The 21,890-nt window shown below is 35.0% G+C and overlaps 3 protein-coding genes across 3 annotated transcripts; 1 reads left to right on the top strand and 2 right to left on the bottom strand.

Moving 5' to 3' along the window:
• Window positions 1-84: 84 nt before the first annotated feature.
• On the bottom strand, window positions 85-5,035 carry LOC122570761. The gene is made up of 3 exons (XM_043733567.1): window positions 4,882-5,035; window positions 1,508-1,870; window positions 85-836 (listed from the first exon to the last, which is right to left on the bottom strand). The coding sequence occupies exons 1-3, from the start codon at window positions 4,940-4,942 to the stop codon at window positions 532-534; spliced, it is 729 nt and encodes a 242-aa protein (XP_043589502.1). The 5' UTR covers window positions 4,943-5,035; the 3' UTR covers window positions 85-531.
• A 4,919-nt stretch (window positions 5,036-9,954) lies between these two features.
• LOC122570757 lies at window positions 9,955-15,625 on the top strand. Its single transcript, XM_043733564.1, has 6 exons — window positions 9,955-10,000; window positions 12,070-12,110; window positions 13,924-14,126; window positions 14,253-14,424; window positions 14,499-14,648; window positions 14,838-15,625. The coding sequence occupies exons 1-6, from the start codon at window positions 9,975-9,977 to the stop codon at window positions 14,990-14,992; spliced, it is 747 nt and encodes a 248-aa protein (XP_043589499.1). The 5' UTR covers window positions 9,955-9,974; the 3' UTR covers window positions 14,993-15,625.
• Window positions 15,626-15,773: 148 nt separating this feature from the next.
• On the bottom strand, window positions 15,774-21,500 carry LOC122570758 (circadian clock-controlled protein daywake-like). The gene is made up of 4 exons (XM_043733565.1): window positions 21,106-21,500; window positions 17,331-17,711; window positions 17,091-17,240; window positions 15,774-16,656 (listed from the first exon to the last, which is right to left on the bottom strand). The coding sequence occupies exons 1-4, from the start codon at window positions 21,167-21,169 to the stop codon at window positions 16,508-16,510; spliced, it is 744 nt and encodes a 247-aa protein (XP_043589500.1). The 5' UTR covers window positions 21,170-21,500; the 3' UTR covers window positions 15,774-16,507.
• Window positions 21,501-21,890: the final 390 nt, after the last annotated feature.

Below are 21,890 nucleotides of genomic sequence, written 5' to 3'. Positions count from 1 at the left end.
CATTTACAGTTACATTAGTTTTCGGTTAATCAAATAGAATGATACTGATACGTGAAATTGGTAAGACAATAAACAAAAGTATAATTCTGAAAGATTTTATCAAATTTATTATCACAATAAACCATTGTATCAAGTATTTTCAGAAATGCGTACTTTTTACTAGTAAGCGTGTAGGGTACATTTTTTTTTTTTTTTTTTTTTTACAGAATATCTTAGGACGTTTAACGAGGAGATAATTTCAATAAATTACAACATAAAAGAGAAATTAATTACAAGAATAACGAAGATGTTATTTAAGTCACTCACATAGTTGACAACTTTTTAATCCACGAAATTTATGTTATTTCATTTTTATTTATTTTTATAAAAATGTTGACGAATTTGTCATCGATAAACCACCGTGGCTAATATATGGTTAAACAAATATTCGAACAACGAACGACTTATTTTATGGGAAACGTAACTCAACCGCTTATTTCGTTCAAATCGCTATTTCCTTTTATTTCACAGGGATTTTCGCAACGATCTCGTTTACTCCCGATCGGGGAAAAGTTCGTCGTAAGTGAAATGCTTGCAGATCTTGTTAGATATTTCTAGGCATCTCTGGCTAATGGCTTTCTCTAAATTAGGTCTGGTCATTTCCAATATTTCCCGATTATTGTGGCCAACCGCCTCTTTGAACGCATCTCGCAGAGTTTCGTCGAAATTTTCCGGCTCGTATTTGATGGTATAATCCTTGACGTCCAAGTGCGTGGTCATCGACGAGAAGTAGACATACTGTTTTCCAGCGTGTTCGACTAGGTTGTACAACATTCTTATCTTTGCGTTCACGTCATCTGTAAAGGGAGTTTGTAATTATCGTTACGGAAAGACTTTTCGCGACGAAGTGTTCAGTTGCGGTTTTGACGGTGAACGTGAGGCGAGGGGAATAGCTAGAACGGATCGATAACAGTCGATTTCTTCCGGTCTTTTCTCCCAAGAATCGTATCCAAACAATTGTAAACCGACTTTGTTAAAATGGACAAACGTTAGGAAATTCAAAGATTCGTATTTCTTAAACAAATTCGAAATCAATAAAATATTGATTCAAACTCTGGCTAATTTCACATGGACTGTAGCATATTTCATCTCTAAGTGGCCCGTTTGGCGTGGAGCAACCCTCTTGTAATTTATATAGCGCACACAATATGCGTACAGACGTTTTCTATGACAAGTGTCCAAACATGTAGTTTCTCGAGCCAATGTACCTGTATCCATCATTTTATAAGCTCAACTTCGCTTTGGCTTACGCCAAATTTGTAGCTGTTTCTTATAACACATACGTTTTTACGAATAGAATGCAGAAATACTTGTTTTAACGCGCGGATATTATTATTTTGAAAATTATCTATATACAAAGTATATATACATAATATGCCTTATGACTCGTGCGCATCCTCAGGAGTTAGACCGAATGAACGAGCATTTTCTGAATATAAAAAATTATACAACGATACTTTGAACTTACTCGTGGTAAAGGTAAGAGGTCCTTTTCCATTTATAGGGATCAAGATCCTAGCGCTAATATTGTAATTGCCATTTATTTTAGCTTCAGCCAAATTCAGATCGATGTCTACCTGATGCTTCTCGAGATCTAGGTGCAGACTATTTATATGATACGTCAATAAGCCATTGAGCGTGACATCGGATCCAGTTGCCTTGAAGTTTGCGGTGTCAATAAGTGTCATGTCTCCGATCAACATTGGGTCTGTTGGTGGAACATTCAACTCTGGTATACCAACGGCCAGATTCTTGGATAGAGCATCCACGCTTTTGATGATGCAGTCATCGAGATTCGGATTTTTGATGCCGCAAATATGTATGTAAGGAGCTGCAAGATGGTCATCAGATTTATCAATATTTATCTTTCAATCTTACTCTTCGAAACATCGGTTACGATTATATTCTATTGTTTCTGTAATATTGGGCCCTGAATCTTCTTATTTCGATCCTTGCAAGATTTTATATTCTTTTATATCGTTAAACAGAGAAAAAAGAAGAAACGAGAAAAGAGAAGTGACAAAAGGAAAAGGAAATAATCAGAGTCACGGTTGGCACGAGATATTAGAGCGTAAGAGGAAATGGAAATCCCGGGAACACTCGATGTCCGTAGAACCTGAGCGACTGGAAGCAAGACAGCTGGCCATTTTGTCATTAGGTGATATTGACAAAAACCGCAATCACTTAGTTGCCAACCCAATAGTAAGAAAATAAGTTAGTTGATAAGATAGCTGAAGGGTACTGTACGGTATTTTGTAGAGGACACGGAAATCCCTCAAACCTGTTAAAGGGAAAGAGCAGTAAAAGAAAATGATTTTTTCTTGAAACTTTCTATCCTTATATATTTATTTCTGTGAAGAAACTGGTCGAGTCGATAATTAAAGATTTATCATCTTGCTACTTGAAATTACCCATTACGTATTTTTATTCTTCTGAAGTTTGAAGTATACGTGTTCGTTCCTAATTCTTTGGCAATTTGATATTTTTTATTTCTAATTTTCTTTGTTTTCCCCTAATTTATTTTCCCTAATATTTTATCATAAAGACGAATAGAAAACTCGAGACACTTTATGCGGCACAAGAAAGAGGAAAAACATAGATTTCCAGGAATACACGTGTTTACTTTTTTTTTTTGCAAGGAAGTTAATTTTAAATGTTGTACAGATGCAGAATAATTAGCAATTACAAGTTGATTACGTAAAGTAGTCCGATAATTAGTATATTTGGTTAGATATTTTTCATTTTTTTTTAGTTTTTCTTAAGAATATTTTTCAATAGACTACAACAATAGACTAAAAATTCAACATATGATATATAAAATTGTTATTCGTTTAATCGTTCAGTTGTACTGACCGATTAAATAACGATCCCTCTAGGGTATGAATTACTTCAACATCGTTTGCATAAAAGGGTAGAATATTATCTAACGTAAGATCATCCGTTTTATTACTTTATTACAAATTAAATTACCGTTTAAATTACTTTATTTACTGTTTTTTAACCTTTTAATTTTTATTTTCACACTTACGACTAAGACGATAATTACATGTAATAGTTTATTTATGATATATATTCAAATCAATAAGAAAAATTTTATTTTTTATAAACAGATAGAAGAAGATAAAAGAGATGTATATATTCCAAATTCTAGATCGATACATTTGACGCATTTCTTTTTCTTTATATTTATATCTTATATTTAAGTTTTTACGCCTACTTACATATGTCAGTGTTTTATTTTTATGCAATGAATTTAACTTTGAAGTACTTCATTTAATATACAATGTATAATGTAATGTACAAATTGCGTAAAATATTCTCACTTTAATACCACCTTTCAGTCAATTAGATTATCTTAGATAATTTGAGATTACTTTAATATATTATCATCAATTAACATACTATTTCGTAAAATGTTTTCACCTACGCAAATAAATATTCAACGCTCAACGTTTAGCATATTTTATTGCAATCTATTGTAAATTGTAATCCTTTAAATTCTTTGCGCAATCGGACTTATGGGCTTCCTGGTTTTCGACAGCATTCATAGTATTAGTATGGCATGCAAAGTTTCCCTCTGTGTTACGATGTACAGTCGTGCGTGATATTTATTCATTTATGGATATCCTCGATATATCTAAGTATTAATTGAAATATCAGTATAAAAAAGCCTTCTCTTCACTTTTTTATTTATCTATATTTTATATCCTGTTGCGAGATTCTGATTTATTGGCTCTATCGATGCGATGTGTTTAAGTCACAATAAAAAGATTTCTTCTAAATCGCATCTATCCGTATTATGGGCTTGAAATTGTATCTTAATAAACGTTAGTCGTATCTTCGTTGAATTTATGGTCGTATTTGTTATAGTGGAATTATATTTGTTTTACCTTTGAATTGACTAAAATAATTCACAGCGAAGAATATTGAATTTAGAGGAAGTTACAACGTGTTTGATTATTATTTTAGCAACACTTCAAAATGTCTGTTTCGCGTTGCAGTGCGAATTTTCAGTGTCAATATTTAATTATATAAAATTATACTTGGTGTACGTATATATATATTTCTATATACCGTGACATTCAATACTTTATTCTGCATTACATCGTATGACACATTTATCGAATATTCAATAAACACTAATGCAGGATTACAGATTTTATTGAAGATTAATCGAGTTTCAATCGAAGGTGAATATGAGTAAATTAAATGTTAACAGATTTTTTCAAGTTTCACTATCTTTCCTATCAACTGGTTTACCGAAAAATGAAGACCGAGAAGAGATCTGAAACAACTCCCAAACTAACTAACTCTAAAATGACAAATAAGTGAATTTTTCATCGATATTAATTGATTGACGGTAGTTTAATTAACTGCTACGATTTAATCAATTATAATTTACAAAACTCGGTTAATATTTATGCAATTTATATTTGTCTCTTTATTTAAATTAATGTTTGCCTTCTCGGAATATATGCTGCTCGATCTATACAAATATTTTGTACAATTAATATTTAATAATATGATAATATAATACACAATGTAATTTGTATATGTAAATGAATTAACACACCGTATATGTAAGTAACTGACGTTTTATTTTCAACTTTCAATTATCCTATTCTTTTCCCTTCTTTCGACCTTCTGATCACCATAATTTTCTACATTTTATGTTTAAAAATCTGAGATCTTAATTATACATTTTTAGTTTAAAGAAATCTAAAATATTATCCTAACAAGCTTTCGAGTTTATAGCTCGATAAGTTTATAGCTTTCAAGAAGTTCGATATATTATTTTATTAAAAAAAGGAAAAGATCATATCGGACTTGAAATTTACTTACGAACTTTAGCTGTCACAAATCCAACAACAATCGTCAGAAAGACAAGCAACCTGGACGACATTCTTTCGTTCTGTCAGATTCAATGTTAAAGCGGAAGCAATCACAGATCTCCGTTTTCCTGTACAAATCGGAACTGATCTTCGGCCGTCTGCCAACCTCTTATATATACTCTCAGGGTACGCTGAATCGACAACGATTCTGAATCATCAAAGTCCACGACAGTCATGATTACAAAAACACATAGGACGAGTCTACTTCCACTATCTTTGTTTTATTAATTAGTCCTTTCAAATTTAGAATTTTAATTAGCGTAATAAATATTTATGAATCAATATTTTGTTTCACGTTATTCCTTCCTCTTTCCATCTTGTTTTCTTTCCTTGTTCCATCTGTTTGCGTATAAGTGATATTTTGTACGATATTTATGTAACCAATATTTCGATTCACGTTATTCCTTTCCTTTCTGCATCTTCTTTTGTTCCATCTATTTGTGTGTAAGCGATTGATTGGGATTAGGGGTTTTCTTATTATCGTAACATTACAATATTTTTGGAAAAGGAAATATTTGACAGGTTTTTAGGAATATTATTTTTACAATGTTATTAAACTTATCTTTAACTGAACTATGGTATGGTTATGATTATTATAAGGAGGATTATATAGGATAAGGAGGATTTTATTATAAGAGGAATTATATTAATAAGGAGAGGAAACATAAATGAACGTGTGAAAGCGTATGGTTTGCAGCCAGAAGTGTTTACAATTCACAGACCAAGAATTATGACTTGTTTCTTAATCGTATAATAAGAGAAACTACTATATTTAGTACTCTTTTTTTCTCTACTTTTTCCTATTCGATATTCCATGTAAATATTAAGCGAAATTTCCTATCGTTATTCTCGTAGTAAAAAAGCGAAAAACTGCAAGCGAGTAAGGCGAAATGGATCGGTAGTTGCCAGACAATCCTCAGATCCTTTGCGATATAACATTCTACTTTTAGAAATAACCTTTCTTAATTTAATTGTCATTCTAATTTCGCACTTTCAATTTCACATTAATTTTACAAATTTGTTTCCTTGGAATTTATTATTGATATGTTTTATTCATGATGAACAAGCAACATTTTTTTTTTCAGGTATTTCGCAAGATCGAGAGATACGACACTATGCGATGCATGATACATATTATACATTCGCGTATAACCAGAGAAACAACGTTCTCTTCTCCATCGATCCACCAGACAATTTCCCAATTATTCTTTTACTATAATTCTACTTTAATACGTTAATTGCTTCTTTGTATTATTTACACAGTGGAGAGGGAAGGAAGAGGAACGGAAGGAATTTTCTGAAACCATGGAAATAGCCGCGAAGCTGGTCATAATCGTCGCAGACGATACAATAGGAAACAAAGAGATCACTTGAAAATCTACGTAGTATTGGGTTGGCAACTAAGTGATTGCGAATTTTGTCATTACCACCTATTGACAAAATCCACAATCACCCAGTTGCCAACCCGATACAATGGGAAAGCTAAGAAAAGGAAGATAAGTTAAATACCATGATATAATAAGATCTCATAATAGGACTTTCGGTTCGGTGCGAGGCAAGGGTAACACGTGGACGGGGAGCTCTGTAGAAAAAGTGAAGTGTGAGGGGAAAAAGGAAAGGAAAGCGCCAAGTGGCACGAAAATAAAGTGGGAACATACGAGGAGGAAATAAGGAAAAGTGAAAAGAAGACAAAACAAGGGAGATTTACAAGTAAGAAAAACCAAAAATAAGATCTCATAATAGCGACATTAAGGAAGAAATTTTGAGGATCGAGCAACACCACCGATGCAATTATATTGTAAATAGGATATTATATCGTATCGTAGCGTACTATACTATACTATAGTTAAATTCACGCACATACAAATTATATTGAAACTGAGTAAACTATGAGCATAATTAATTCCCGTCGTAAATCGATAATTTGCCATAATCTCGTAATAAATCTCAATAGTTGATTCTTTCTCTAGTAAAAACACGAAAAAAAAATCGCAAAGAGGATACTCGATCAGAAACTCAAACTTGTTTCCTAAATTGATCGACTTAGGAAAAGAAAAGGGAAAGAAGGGAGGAAAATCAGAAAGGCAGAGAAACCGCTAATAAAATCCCTGATCGGGTTGCAACATTATTCCACGAACGTGGTACGATGATTAAGATCACGCTTCGAGGTGAGTGACCAGGTTTACTCGCATATTTTGTCACGGATCGCAGAATTTAGGGCCAGCACCGCGGCGATCGCTTTTGCAACTTTCGCCGTCGCTTAACGATCCTCGTAAAAACCGCAGAAATCGCCACGACCGACTCTTTCTCCCTTCTTTCATCCCCTTCCTTCGCCGTTGTACGAATACTTTAATTTGCAATGGTCGAAGAACATCGAACTCACACGATCTCAGTGGATCGTTCTTTTGGGACAACTGTCTTTTAACGTGGCCACTTTGTCGTTCCGATCGATTAGCATAGCTATTAACGATTGGCTAGTAGTAAAAGCGAATATTTACTTCGTGAAGTTTATTAGTGGAATCGCGATTAGTATTCAAACGTCGACAACTCAAAGATAATTGCGTGTGCACGTCATTGCTGGTAACGTGGCTGGTTCGATTAAAGTTGAACGCTTGTTCTGACAATAAGTAGAGAAAAAATGTACTAAAAATTATGAGAATCGTTCGATTTTTTATTCGGGAAACAAGGTACACGGGTTTTGCTGAAGTTAAATTGAATTTTCTTCGGTTTGGGGATTTTTGATAAATCAGAGGCTAAGATTAGCTGAAATCGAACGGGCAATTCCCTTTAAGAGGAGAAAAAGAGCTAAAATACTACGAGCTAATAGTCACCCGCCTAACTCTTATTGTCCTACACGCGAAAATTGTTATTAACCGAGCGATATGTGGCAAAATAAATAGCAAATCAATGGCAATATCTGTAGACGACAACGGTAGGGCTTTCTGGTTAACAGTCTTGGACATTGTTCGATTTGTTATGCAAAGGTAACAGGCTGCTGTAATGATTGTTAATTGTTATGCCCTTGATACTATGTATTGCTGTTATTGCAACTTTGAGCAACTTAAAAAACGCCATATCGATTTAAATAATTTGATATGTACAGGAAATTCATTTAATATAATAATTAATAATATAGAATAATTGGAAATTTGCAATTGTGTTTCTTCCATCGACGCAGAAGCCAAGTTTGTTCGGCTTCCTCGTGAGGGCTTATTCCGAGAATTCTTCTCTCTCTCTTGAGAGATATTTGATAGTCAATGATATGGTAACGGTATTAATAAATAAAGATTGTTTTTATTTTATAAAAACCGTAGAATGCGTTTTTCTTTCAAGATACTTTTATTCATATGACTTTTCCTCTTCCGCCAAAGGTTAAAAAATTAATGTACGTGGTATTAATAGTTCGAGTATTATTTGCAATTCAGGATGTGACGAGTTAATCGTCGCGCGTTTTGCAAATAAAATTATCTTCAAGTATCCTTATGTTCATTATAAATTTTCTATCTCTAACGTGGTCCATAGAATTTTTCAAATCCCACGTCCCCATAAATCATCCGTACCCTTTCCTCCTTTCACCCGTTTATTCTTCCATTTCTTTACTAATTTATTAAATCCCTGGATGTAGCAAGGAGTTAGAAAAAACTACATAACCAAGTAACCTAAATGAAAGTGTGACGTAACGTTTACCGTAATTTACAACTGTTTACAAGTTTTTACTCGGTTCGTCAATTTCACTCGCACAACATTCCTAGTTCTTGCAATAAATGCGTGTACACCTGCAACTGTACATTCTTCACGTTATAATTCTCGTATCTGTTATTACACAATGAATTCTTAAGATAAAGTTAAACGTTTCATACGTCTCTCTGTGGTCAGAATGATTTGTATTGCAAATTTCTTATTTTTATTTTGATAGTATTTCTTCCCCATTCGCTAATAACTCCTTCTTCGATTAACGTACCATATGGAATATAATTTTTATTATTTACACGTGTTCTTAGTACCATTTTCAATTACAGGCATCAACAACCCCTTCCAAGAGGAGACAAACAAACAAACCACGATCACAGAACCTTAAGAATTCCGTAAATTCTCTCAATTTCAACTTCTCCTCCTTCGAAGGTTTTTCTTCTAGCTGCTAATTTCTACATTTCTTAATTTAATATCTTTCCTCAATGTTCTTTTACTTGAAATCTCCCCAAACTATCTACACTTAAAAAATTCCAGCCTTTATTCTCCTGAGATTATCCAAAATTCGAAATCCGCCTTTGGCCATTAGAACCCGAAAAATCATCCCAACCGCACGAACCGTGAACTGTTGAAACGCTTGAAACGTGCCTGCCCTAAAAGTCTCCCATTTTCACTCTGCCCTAATTTCCCCTGAGAATTCTAAATCTCCCTTTGGTTATTAAAATACCAAATAATAAATAAAATATGAATTATTAAAATACGAAAATCTGGAGAATCGTCTTGTCCGAACGATCCACCGCCCCTTGACTCTCCACTCCCCTACCGTAACCACCACCTACCTAACTCTTTGAACTCTCGACCTTCCTCTGAACTGCTCTAACGTGTTCACTGCGGCGCGGTTTTCAAATTCAACGGAAGGAAAATTAGGAAACGCGGATAAACAACTAGTGGCAACCCGTTCGGCGCGATAGTTGCCAGGTTCCGCCAAACAGGAAAGTCGAGTGCGCAATCCGCTTGTTCGGTAGCGGCGAACGAGAAAGTTCTGGAAAGCCGCGACAGTGAACGCGTTAAAGAGTTAGAACTCGAGCATCGAGTGAGTCGTGAAAATCGCGAAGAAAGACGGATGGATGGAGGCAAAAGGCGATTCGACGGTGTGCAACACCGTTCTCCAGAAGTTAGCATCGGTGTGGCGCGAGCCACGGGGCTGGACCAATGACCGACAAGTGGCACGAGGTAATCAGCATGCTTAATGCGATAAGGCAATCCCTGCAGTCCTGTCCGGGGATCGTGGCTTTACATATCATCCCCGTCTTTCGATCGGTTAGACGCTAGAGAACCTGCTGACCGACCGTGATGTACGCTCTTCTTGTGCGCCTTTGGTACGACCAATTTGTCTTCTTTCTCCTCTTTAGTTTCTTTCGGTTACGGGTTCAAAATTAACTTAAGCCGCAAAGGATCGACGTTTAACTCGCGTTTGACAGGATCGCGTTTTGACTGGTTAAAGGGAATTTTGGCTGCTTGTGTTACGTCGCAATTGTTATGGTTGTATAATCGTATTACACGATCGATGGTCGATGGGCGTGTTATTTTTCTCTATTTTCTTGATTTTAGTCTTTTTAATTTTATTAGCTGATCGTGAGCAAAAGTTTCCAGTGAAATATGTGTTCAGTGGGAGTTTGAAAATGTGCGGTTAGCAGAGATAAGTGCGTACTGTTAACGGGGTGTCTTTGAAAGCTTGAAGATTGTACTGTATCGTACTATAGTTATCGAAGAATATGACGATGTTATTGGTAGATTCGAACGTTGAGATATTAAAGTGGGAGCATTTATAAAGGAATATTCGAAATCTACCATGATACTCTTTCGATAAATATTTTATTTGTTTAAGAAGAGAAATATCCGTATCGATGTACTGGACAATTTTCTGAACGAGGCGATACTTTGCGAGCACTTCAGGAAATAGATGACTTATATAAGTAGAATTTCAAACCTACCAGGCAAAATTTTATTGAAATTAACGTAAATTCATAATTACATATTGAACTTGATCCGGTCGATAATCGTAGCGCGTAAAAAGTGGTTGTCATTTATCATGTGCTCGTGCAGACTGGTTTTATTGTCGATTTTATTTCAAAGGCAGCTAAGGATATTTCTTAACACCTCGAGGTGTTACGTTTTCTTCGTGCGAGTTAGATGGACGCGACAGTTTTAAATCAAACAAATAATTATATATTCGCGTCTTCTAACTTTGATCTTCTGAATTTATCGATAAACGTCGCGAAACGATAGAAACATGTACATTACGCGTAATAAAGTGCATAAGAAACCGTGGAAAGTTTAAAAGTAAAAAGTTGTGGACATAAGAAATGTTTCTTTAATGACTAACTCTCGACGAAAATTTGCAAGATCGTAAAACGCGGAAGACATAAAGTTACACAAACCGCGGGTCGAGTATGTTGTGGTTTGGAAATGCTACACAGTGATGCAATACTAGACCCGGTTTATGCCAAGCAGCAGCTATTCCCTTTCTGTTTCAATCGATTATTTAATGATGTACTACACGCTCTCCAGTTGATGGATTATCTTTTAAATAAATGTTTGTAACTGACGTGTTTTCAGACGATTACTTACGAAAGTATCTGATACATCACTATAGCAAATTATTTTGAATTATATAGTTAAAATACAATGTTTCGTTAATCATAGTAATTACAGATGTGTTTAAGACGCCTTTGTGCAAGGTATATAAGACAACCTTGGCATCGTTCGTTTAGAGAATCTTACCAGCATACAGTTTCTTCATAAAACATGCACATACGATTTACGAGCTACTGTGTAATCTCTGATTCGATGGAGTTCTTTATTCAAGTTCGATGTAAATAAATGTGACAAGTTAATTCGATAGTTCATAATAGTTTATTTATGAAGAAGTCTTGAATAAAACCATCTATATATATATACAGAGAGAGAGAGTATATATAAGGTTAGGTTAGTTAGGGCTAATTATTTAAGGTTAGTTTTATTTTAGGTTAGATTTATATATATATAGATGGTTTTATTTAAGACTTCTTCATAAATAAACTATTATGAACCATTGAATTAACTTGTCACATTTATTTACATCGAACTCGAGAATAAAGAACTCTATCGAATCAGAGATTACACAGTAGCCATATATATACATGTATATATAGCTCTATTCGTTTAAAAGTCAAACAACTTGTATAACATAAAATAATCAGCTTTTATGCTATTTTCTTTTCTCTTTCGATGTCTTTCCCCAAAATAAAGCACCATTCATACTTCTCACTTGAACGAAGAAAATTAGATCGATGAAGGTAAAATACCGAGATTCTATAGTCTTTTGTTACAAAAACATGGAATGAAATTAGAGATATACTTTACGATGCAATAAAATAGCAATTAATATTTTTCTATCTTTTTTCAGCTTAACAGCGACTCTGTTCTCCGCAGTCCTTGCTGTTTTGCGTGAGTATTTTCATAATAAAAAACTTATAAAATCAGAAACGAAGGATTACAAAATTAAAAATATAAAAATCCTGTACATTAAAATTAAAAGGAAAATTCCGAAACGATCTCTACTAAGAAATTCTATCCACTTCGAATCACTCTTCCAAGTAAAAGGAAATTTCGCACAAATCGCACATCGAACGATCGGTCATCCGCGAGTTTCAAAGGAATTAATCTCCTTTCACCAGTCCTTATCCTAATTTTTGTCTTGCTTAATGCCAACGAGATCTTCTCGAGAATGTGTTGATAGGTATTAAGGATCGATTGCAAAATTTCAGTAGTGACTCTCCATGAAAGACAGAAGTGAGTACACATGTAGCGTGCATTTTAAACGCGTTTCGACATCTATCGTGCCGCTTTCAGTTTTTTAAAACAGGACTGCATCCACGACATTGAACTCGATTAACAACAAGAAACAGGATCGCCGATCTGGTTCATTTCGACGATCATTCTCTTTCGACGAAATCTCTGATCGATTAAGAATTCATACCCCTGAACCTTTAACAAAAAAAAATAATGTCGAGAATTTTGGATCTTTGAAGCCGAAATAATGTTATGGGAACACAAAATTTACACTTTTAATTAATGTTTGAATAGTTATACGTTTATTTAATGGACGATCTCTATTATATTTATCGATACGTATCTGCACGCGTCTCAGCACTTTCTTCTTTACCCGACTGTTAACCGACGACTCTTGCAGATGCTTCTATCGACTGGACAGTTTACATCCATCTGTTTTTGAGACGCTGTGCACACACATACTCCCACACACTGATACTCGCATACAAGTATTCTTACTGCACGTTTAACCCAGTCCAGCACAGAAAATTATACATATCTGAACAAATAATATTTCGGTAATAAATTGGATGAAATAGAAGATAGAATTTCGTAGTAGAAGATTCGCATTCGTTATGATTGATCGTTATATTTTTGGAATGACAGCAAGTGACACGCTGAAGACAATAACGGAAATAATAGTTAAAGGTGATGTTAAACAAACGACAGAACGAAGATCTTCTTGCGTTGTACAGTGGATTTCGTAATTAAGTAGATACAAATAGATATCGTGGAATAAAGCTTTACACTTTGTATTTAAAAACGTTAGCTGTATCAATCGACAGTCTTTGTTATAAGTGTAGTAACTTTTTCATCATTCGTACGTGTTGGACTTTGAAATTGTTAAAGAGATCGAAGATAATAAATATTTTCTTGTATTATTCCTTTTTATGGAACAAGTAACGTAAAATTGATCTGAATAATAAAATTAGAATCTACAGCGATACAGTTGATATAACGTGAGAAATAAATGGAATCGTATTGACGAGGCAGCCTTGTATTTTCTATTTCCATCGACGATGAATCAAACAAATCACAATGTATGTTCCATTTTTCTTTGTGTCCCTAAGAATTTAAATTTGCTTAAACGTGCATGATCTAATTGTTAATAGTCACGCTAAGAAAATAGTAAATATTATACAAATTCCAATCTCGTGCACAAAGTAACACAATTTTCGTTAAAACGGCATTGTTAATTCCTGTTCCAAGTGATCCATAAGTATTTCTTCTTCGTTTCTGATTTTTAATTCCAGATCTTAATCTTGATTTCTAATTGCCTAACTGTTTCAACCTTTCAACTTCTTCGACCAAAATACACATTTGTATAAAATTGCTTACATTTCTTCGTATTACTTGGACCGTTCGAATCACACGAGACGATTTCAACGCGTCAACAATTAATCCAGTTTGAGCAATCGTTCAATTTCAGCGTCTTACATAAAGCCGTGCAAGAAGAGCGATCCAGATATCAACAAATGCATCACCAGGTCCATCGACCAGCTTCGTGATAAATTATCAGTTGGGATACCAGAACTCGGAGCACCAGCCATCGAACCCCTAAACCTCAAACAAATTCGTCTGTCTCGAGGACCAGTCGGAGCGAGGCTCGACGTCAATCTCACGGATTTGCGGGTAAATTTGTAGAACGGATCGCGATCATTTCCATAGATCGATGTTACCTGCCCGACCCTCTCTTCCTCTTTTTCTTTCGTTGTTATAATTTGTTTTTTTCCTTTTACGTTAATAATCGAAAAACAGGTGTTTGGTCCATCTTCGTTCAATATCCGGGACCTTAAAGCTGACGTAGAGAACGTGGTCTTCACCTTCAAAGTGAATTTCGATAAGTTGAGCTTTCAAGGGAAGTACCAGATCGACGCAAGACTGCTTTTGCTGAAATTGACAGGGCAGGGTGATATCACTGGATCTTTCAGTAATTAAATTTCTTCGTTTCATTTCATTTCTAAATTCTATCCACCATTCATTTGATTTATCTTCATCCCAAAGCCGATTATGATTCGGACGTGGTCCTACGAGCACGTAAAGTGCACAGAGATAACGACGTCTACCTTAATTTTGAGAAGATGAAGATGAAGATCAAAATCGGCAAGGCGCATTTAAATCTCAGTAATTTGTTTGGCGGCGATACTGTTCTTGGTAAGCCAAGTGTTATCTTAATTATATATTCAAATCGGCAAACTACGTTGCTAATTTTCCTTAATTGCTTTCGTAGTATCCTAATTATTTCTCAGATCCTCGTAACAGTGAATAATTATTATTCGATAGTGAATTATGAATTGCATTAATACGTTTTCGAGGTGTTAATCACATTTTTCGTTCGATCAGCCGCTACCACGCACGAGTTGTTAAACAACAACAACGCGCTATTTCTGGACGAAATCACACCGGTGCTGGAAACATCGCTGGCAACACTTTTCACGGACGTGGCCAATAAAATCACAAAGACTTTCACGTACAAAGAACTATTTCCGGACGATTAAACTGTCTAAATCGTTAAGATTCGGTTTCGATAATCTTGTAAAAATTTGTACAGCTATTTTTGTTATCTTTTATTGTCAATGTATATTCATACGGGCATACATTTGCATACGTCGTATATTTTATAAACGAATAAAAGAACACATTTCGATATTGTTATCTTGTTAAAGAATTAACAACGAATAATTGGAAAATAAAATAAATGTATAACATTTGGAAAAGCATTTAGGCGTGCTTTTAAAATTGGTGTAGATCGTATATTGTTAAATGTTACTGTAAAATCAATGTAAGATATATTCAGCTTAAGATTTATTATAACACTTATTCGGTTTATTACAAAAGTTTTCGATCAACGAACGACAAACAAGAAACCAGACAGAAAATGGTCAACATGATACGTAGTTGTGACAAACGATATTATAATGTAGTTATGAAATTGTGTAATTACGTCGTAACATGTCAAACGATTTGTACAAAAGTAGGCGAATAATTTTTAATGTACGAAGGAATGTTCAATTGTAACGAAACATTTTGCCCCATGAATAATAAAATTTTATCAAAAGATCGTAAAATGATTTGCTTTAACAATTACACCTGAAAATTAATAACAAACGTATAATATTCGATATCTATATGAAGATACACATTTATATATACAAACAGATTCTATGTTGTTTCATTGTATATAACAGAATAACGACGAATTAAGATTTCACAATAACAAAAATAACGTATATTCAGTTATTTAAAGTATAATGTTCAAAATTTAAAATATATTTCCGCTTTTTGGTTGTTTAAAAATACTATTTTTGATCCAGGCTATGACGACAATAAACTACCATTCGTTACTATAGTTAATCACATTAAGCTATATCTAATATGCAGTATAAAAACGATCTAAGTACGTACTTAAAATTTAAAAAAATTCTCTATTTTTCACTTTAATACGTTTCCTGTCGAACCTGATTTTCCATGTCGAAATCGACAATTTTGTTCGTGATATTCCAGAACGTTGGAAAAATGCTCGTTAAACCAGAAAGAAACGTTTAGAAGGACTTAAGAAATTATGCAATATATGCGTGCTAATATTTATAATATTGGAAAGATTATTATGACGAAAAAGAAACTGTAGTATTTAAGTTACATCTGGACAAATAACTTTGCTCAGTGAATATGCTTTGAAATATTTACGAGATTATTAACAAAGAAAATGTGCAAATGTGTCCAAGTATAAAATTACAATACCTTGCAAAATACAAATGCTCGCTACTTGACATAATCTGATACCAAGCATTTGACATTTTACAACACTTTTCACGTGTATTAAATACAATTAATAATTTAATTTGCCAAACGTGTATCATTTGAAATTGATAATTTCGAGTTGAATAATATTTACATTTCAATTATATTTCAATGAACATGAATTATTGGATTGTTCATAGTTGACGAGACAGGAAACGCGTTAAACGCACTCTACCATTACTTATGGGATCGCCTAACGTAGCGAACGTGGACTAGGGAAGTAATTCCTCTTTTGTGAGAGCCCCTAATGCTCTGGCGGCCAATGCTCTGCTAACAGTCGCGGCTGTGTCCTCGATAATCGGGCTGGCGATATCCAGGACTAAGCGTGGATTCGAGTTGAAAAACGTGGCCGCTGCGTCAGCTGAAAAGACGAAATTGCAGCGAAAGGTGAGAAAAAGAAGGGAAAGAGGGAAGATCGGAGAACGAAGAAGGGAGGAAGTTGGACAAAAGCCTCGCAGATTGTGGTTGCCGGGGCAGACTTAAAGTTATTGAGCCAGAGAAAAGGAAGTATTCCATACTATTGAATTTCGATTGTTACGAAGAATGTTATTATGTCTGTTTAACGGGAAATTTAGAGAGAATTCACAACTGGCTTTTGTATTTGTATTTTCGTTTCAGTGATCATTCAAATTATCTTTAATAAATATGGACAGATCGGGTATTGTAGCGGTAGACGATTTTTTTAAAAGAATTGGATTGCCCAGGGAATTAATCTCTTTTAACGAATTAAGCTCGCCTTCCCTTCGTTTTTCGATTCGAGACGAAAGTTAAGTTACAGATTAAGTAGATAGTTACCAGCTACGGTGTGACTAGGCGGTGCTTTTAGTTTAATGTTTCCGTCTCCCACGCGAATCTTTGTCACCAGCTTATCGATCTCGATCCTTTGTATTCCATTCTTATCGGTAACTTCTTTGCCTTGAGCAGATACTTGCGCTTCCGTGCTAGCTGTAGCAATAAATCAATTCGATAATACGAAAGATAGAAATATTTAGATTCGGACGTATTGAATGAAACGTTCACTGGAAATATACTCACTGAAGTTTCCTTTGAAACTACCAGCTCCATTCAATGGAAGTAACAGCAATCTTCCTTGTACATCGTAATCTCCGTTCACATGGACATGGGGCAGCTGAACTTTGAGACGAACCGACAGATCATTCGGATTGGCCTTCAAATCGCTAATAACGAAATTCGTTGCGCCGTACACGCGAATCTGGCTCATGTTCGCCTTGATCTTCAGCGAATCCAGGTTTCTATCCACCGTTAGCGATGGTAGGAATAGAGGATCTAAAGCTGGCAACTTCAAAGACGGGATCCCCTTGGCCAGGTACGGCGTTATAGCGTTCAATTGCTGCACCACGCATCTGTCGTATTGCGGTAGGTCGAGCGCTCGTGGACAAGACTGCACACCAGGTGCTGCAAAGCAGGTGCAATAGTGTAATTTTGACGACGACGAAAAGTGAAACGTTTCTTCGCAATAGGTGATATCGATGGAAGGTTTTTGAACGAAAGGATCTGGATTTTTTAAACATGGACGCTGTTACAGGGCATCCGAGTCTTTTCGTAGGCGATAATTTAGCAGTTAATAATAATAGCAAATCGACAAGTTATAAATTACGTGCTTCTTCTTAACGATTTTATCATTTTTCGTTGAATAGAATAATCGGATAATTTACGAAATGTGTAAAAAATTTGTTTATAAAAATACTTCATTTGTTTCGTTATGAAAAATATTCGAATTACGCGAGGGGATTTGTTAAAAATCTTTTATTTTTTTTTTTTTTTTGGAAATTAAACATTTGTGGACGATAGCGAAGTAAGAAAGTGTTTGCTTTATATTATTACTTAGGAATTCAAATGATGTTCGTTCATCATATAAAACGTTTAATTAACAATTTCTTTAGATGCAATATGAAAACGTTTGCAGAAGAATGCGTCTAACCGGCGTGACATAGCGAAACTTCCTTTTACGTTGCGAAAGGGGTCCTGACATTCCAATCGGTGAAAAGCAACGACTCGCGTGTTCGTAGAACCTATAATTATTTTAGCTGGACGCAGTTTAAGCAATTTAAATGACCTACTTTCCACCAGCTAACCAACGCAAACGCTTATTTTAATATCCAAGGCCAATTCGATTAGTCTCACGAAATAATTAACATTTCTTATTATTGAACGATTAATTGGAAACACTGCGGACATCGTTACAAGTAACACGTTAAAAGAACAAACGAAATTCTACTCTACGTGCTTCTCTCTAAATGAAGATCGCATTAGACTTTAAGCCTCGCTGCAATAAATAATATACATACATTATTAAACAATTAAGTATCTAAGTAATTACTTTTTGTCTATTATTTCAGTTTTCGTGATATTTCCCATAAACTTTTTACCATACCGATAACAGTCGTTTATTATTAAACGTAAGAAACAAAAAGAGAGAGATTAGGAATAACTGCTCCTACCAGATATAAATCGGTTTTGCAAAATGATCGCATCTCTTTATATTTCTCATTCTACAAATCTCCTGTTGTCCACCGCAAGATATAAATCGGTTTTGCAAAACGATCGCCTCCTTTTCTATTTCTTATTCTAAACTCCCTTTATCTAAACTCTTATTCTAAACTCCCTTTTGTCCACCACTGTACGAACGACGAACAATGTATACAACGCACTGCGTGAAGAGTCAACGAAAAACGTGCAAACCTTGAGCGACTGAACAATCAACGATGGTTGATGACCAGAGAGTCACGGTGAGCGTCTTTTTGCCAGTTGCTGGAGGCTAGGCTTAAAATCGAAAGTGAAAAACGTTCGGTAGAAAGTGAAATTACGCTGGCGAGCGTCCATGCTCTTTCTACGACCGTAATTCTCGGTGCTGAAGAGTCCGAAGGCAGGAGAGAAGAAAACACACGTGTTCGGGAAAGGATCGATCGATACAGGGGATCAACGGGATCGGGGCGGTGCCGCATTGTTACTGATTGATAGATCGCCGATAGCTAGAAACAGCGGACCGTTGTGGACGATTGATCGTTCTTCGAGAATGTCCTTACGACCTGGAACCTGTCCTTTCGATCCGAATTTCTAAAAAAAAGTTGGATCGTAAAACTCGAAGCACGGTTGAGAGTGAAACGAGGTGACAATAACGTTGATTGAGGCTAAGGGTTGGTTTAAGAGTAGAATTACCGTTCTTTCATGCGTATCTCAACCTATTGTGCACGATTCGAAGTCGAGAGATTTGTACGACAAAATTAGAGAAATATGTACAGTGACTTGCGAAAGTATTCCAATGCTAAAAGTATTTTATGAAAATATTTATTTTGCCTTTTGTCTCTATTTTCTTATATTTTAACATTTTTCTTATCTTTTTAATTTTATCTTCTGTAGAACGTCGAATAAGGATCGTCTGAGATTTTGTATGAAAAATAATGTAATATTTTTGAATATTTTGATGACATTATTTTCAACCTTTTCAACCTGTAGGAAATTTTTCGCGTTCCGTTTGCATATCTGCTACGTTGCTTCCTTGTTTCACCGACGTTTTCTGTTTTTATTGAACAACAAAATTCATATACGCTCGTATGCAAAAGACATTCGAAGAACAAAGTTTGATTTTGTTATTTAAGCAGTTTCTTTCGTCACGGTCGATTACATTCACGTCGAAAACCTGAACCGTCCAACACGTTCGTTACGTCACGCAACGTCATTCTACACGACGCACCTTTAACAGATGTTTACAGGTGTCAAGTTATAGCTACATAACATCGAAAGTTCTTTGGACGATAAATTTTTTAAATGTCGCATCTCGCTTGTTCCATCCTTTTTCTCAAATATCGTACGTATCTTATTGTTATTTTCTTTATTTTATCGGAGCAATAAGAACTTAACTACGTTACATCGTAAATAAAAAGGACTTAGTGTGGTAACTTTTTCAGGAACGTTTTAACGCTGTTGGTAGAAGAAATTTTGTCTCATAAGTTTTGCATTTTAGATCCGTAATGATTAAACTAATGATAGATTTACCAAAAAGCTTTGTAAAATATGTACTTATGTTTATAACGTTTAAGCTGACAACATACTTGTAAAATAAAAGTGGTACAAAAATATTTAAAGTACTTTAACTATACCACTTAACTACTTTACTAAACATGTTGTGACATAAACTACTCTAAGCAGGATATTATTTTAAAGACAGACAATCTTAAATTATTTTATTTCTCAAAATGCTTGATATTCCTGTAAGATTCCCAGAAAACCCTCGAACTATGGGAAGTTAATTTTATTATGTACGTAAATACCTATCAATAACGAAGTTGAACCATGACAGTAGTCACCGTATTAAGAATCAATTTTTCGATTAATATCGTCCTCGAAACGTTTCTATACACGAGTCGTGGATAATCGCGTGTCTGTATCAACGTTTCAACACTCAGATAGATCAGATCAACTCAGCCAGGACATGCCAAACGTTCTTCGTGGATGCAAGTTGTGTTAAACACTTTTTACCTTTTAAGTAACAGCTATGAAGTGTCGCGACGTTTGCAATCAAGCAACGTCCATTATGTGGTATTAGTAATTACCAAACCGCGGTATTTTATCCATCTATGTGAAATTTAAAGATGCAAAACTGTATAGAACGTTCATAACATGCACAAAATACATGAGATACACAAAGAATAGCGCTCTTTAGAACATCTAGTGGATGAAACATGTCATCGTTTCCCAAGATACAACGACGTTTGAAGAAAACCAGATGCGAACGTTATCTCAAATTCGTAACAGGATTTAGAAGCGCGAGGATGAAAATGGTACTCACGTAGTTCGGAGAAGGCAGCTCCGGTCCAGCTGGCAATCAGGAACAATCCGATCAACAACGTCATCCTGTCGCTGGCCGGTGTCAGGAGGACGTGATTATCTCCACCGATTGAAATTAGTAGCGAGAGCGATATTGAAAATGTGTACGATGGCCCGCGTTGCCTGGGTATATATCAACTAACGCCACTTTCTCCGACTGTATGCCGCCCCACTCGCCGTAATGGTAAATTTATCACGGTAGAATGCCTTCTTTTAACTCAGTCAGGGCCGTAGCCACGCACACCGTATTCCATTTGATAGAATTCGCGGTGCTTCTACGCGGAATCGCGCGGAGGTAGGTCAGGATAAGACGCAGAAGGTAATGGCGAGGTAACGTGGGATTTTTCATTGTTTTCGCTTGATACCCTGTATATTTTCTTCTTCTTCGCTGAGGAAAATTAATAAAGCGTTTTTCTGTTTCTACTCGATAAAATATTTTCAGTGTTTTTTGATTTTTTTTATTAGGATCTAGGTCTAATTATCTGGGTCTAATAATTAATAATAAAGGTTGCTTTGTTTGGTCTTGCAGGGGTGAATTTTTTAGTATTTTCTTCCCACTTCTGTTTGTCAGGATAGTAGATGTGAATGTTTATTATATATTAAAAAAAATATTTTGAATATCTTCATCTTTCACTCAGATTGTATACTACTATTTATTATTATTAATTGTTTTTATTTATTATTATTAATTGTTCTGGCAGAGTTTTTGGTATTTAGACATTTCTGTTCCTTTTTATTTACTCAGTC

The sequence above is a fragment of the Bombus pyrosoma genome, linkage group LG9 (genome assembly GCF_014825855.1).
Source record: "Bombus pyrosoma isolate SC7728 linkage group LG9, ASM1482585v1, whole genome shotgun sequence".
Classification (NCBI taxonomy): Eukaryota; Metazoa; Arthropoda; class Insecta; order Hymenoptera; family Apidae; genus Bombus; species Bombus pyrosoma.
The sequence above is the reverse complement of the archived record's forward strand: the minus strand, read 5'-3'. Positions and strand labels throughout refer to the sequence as shown.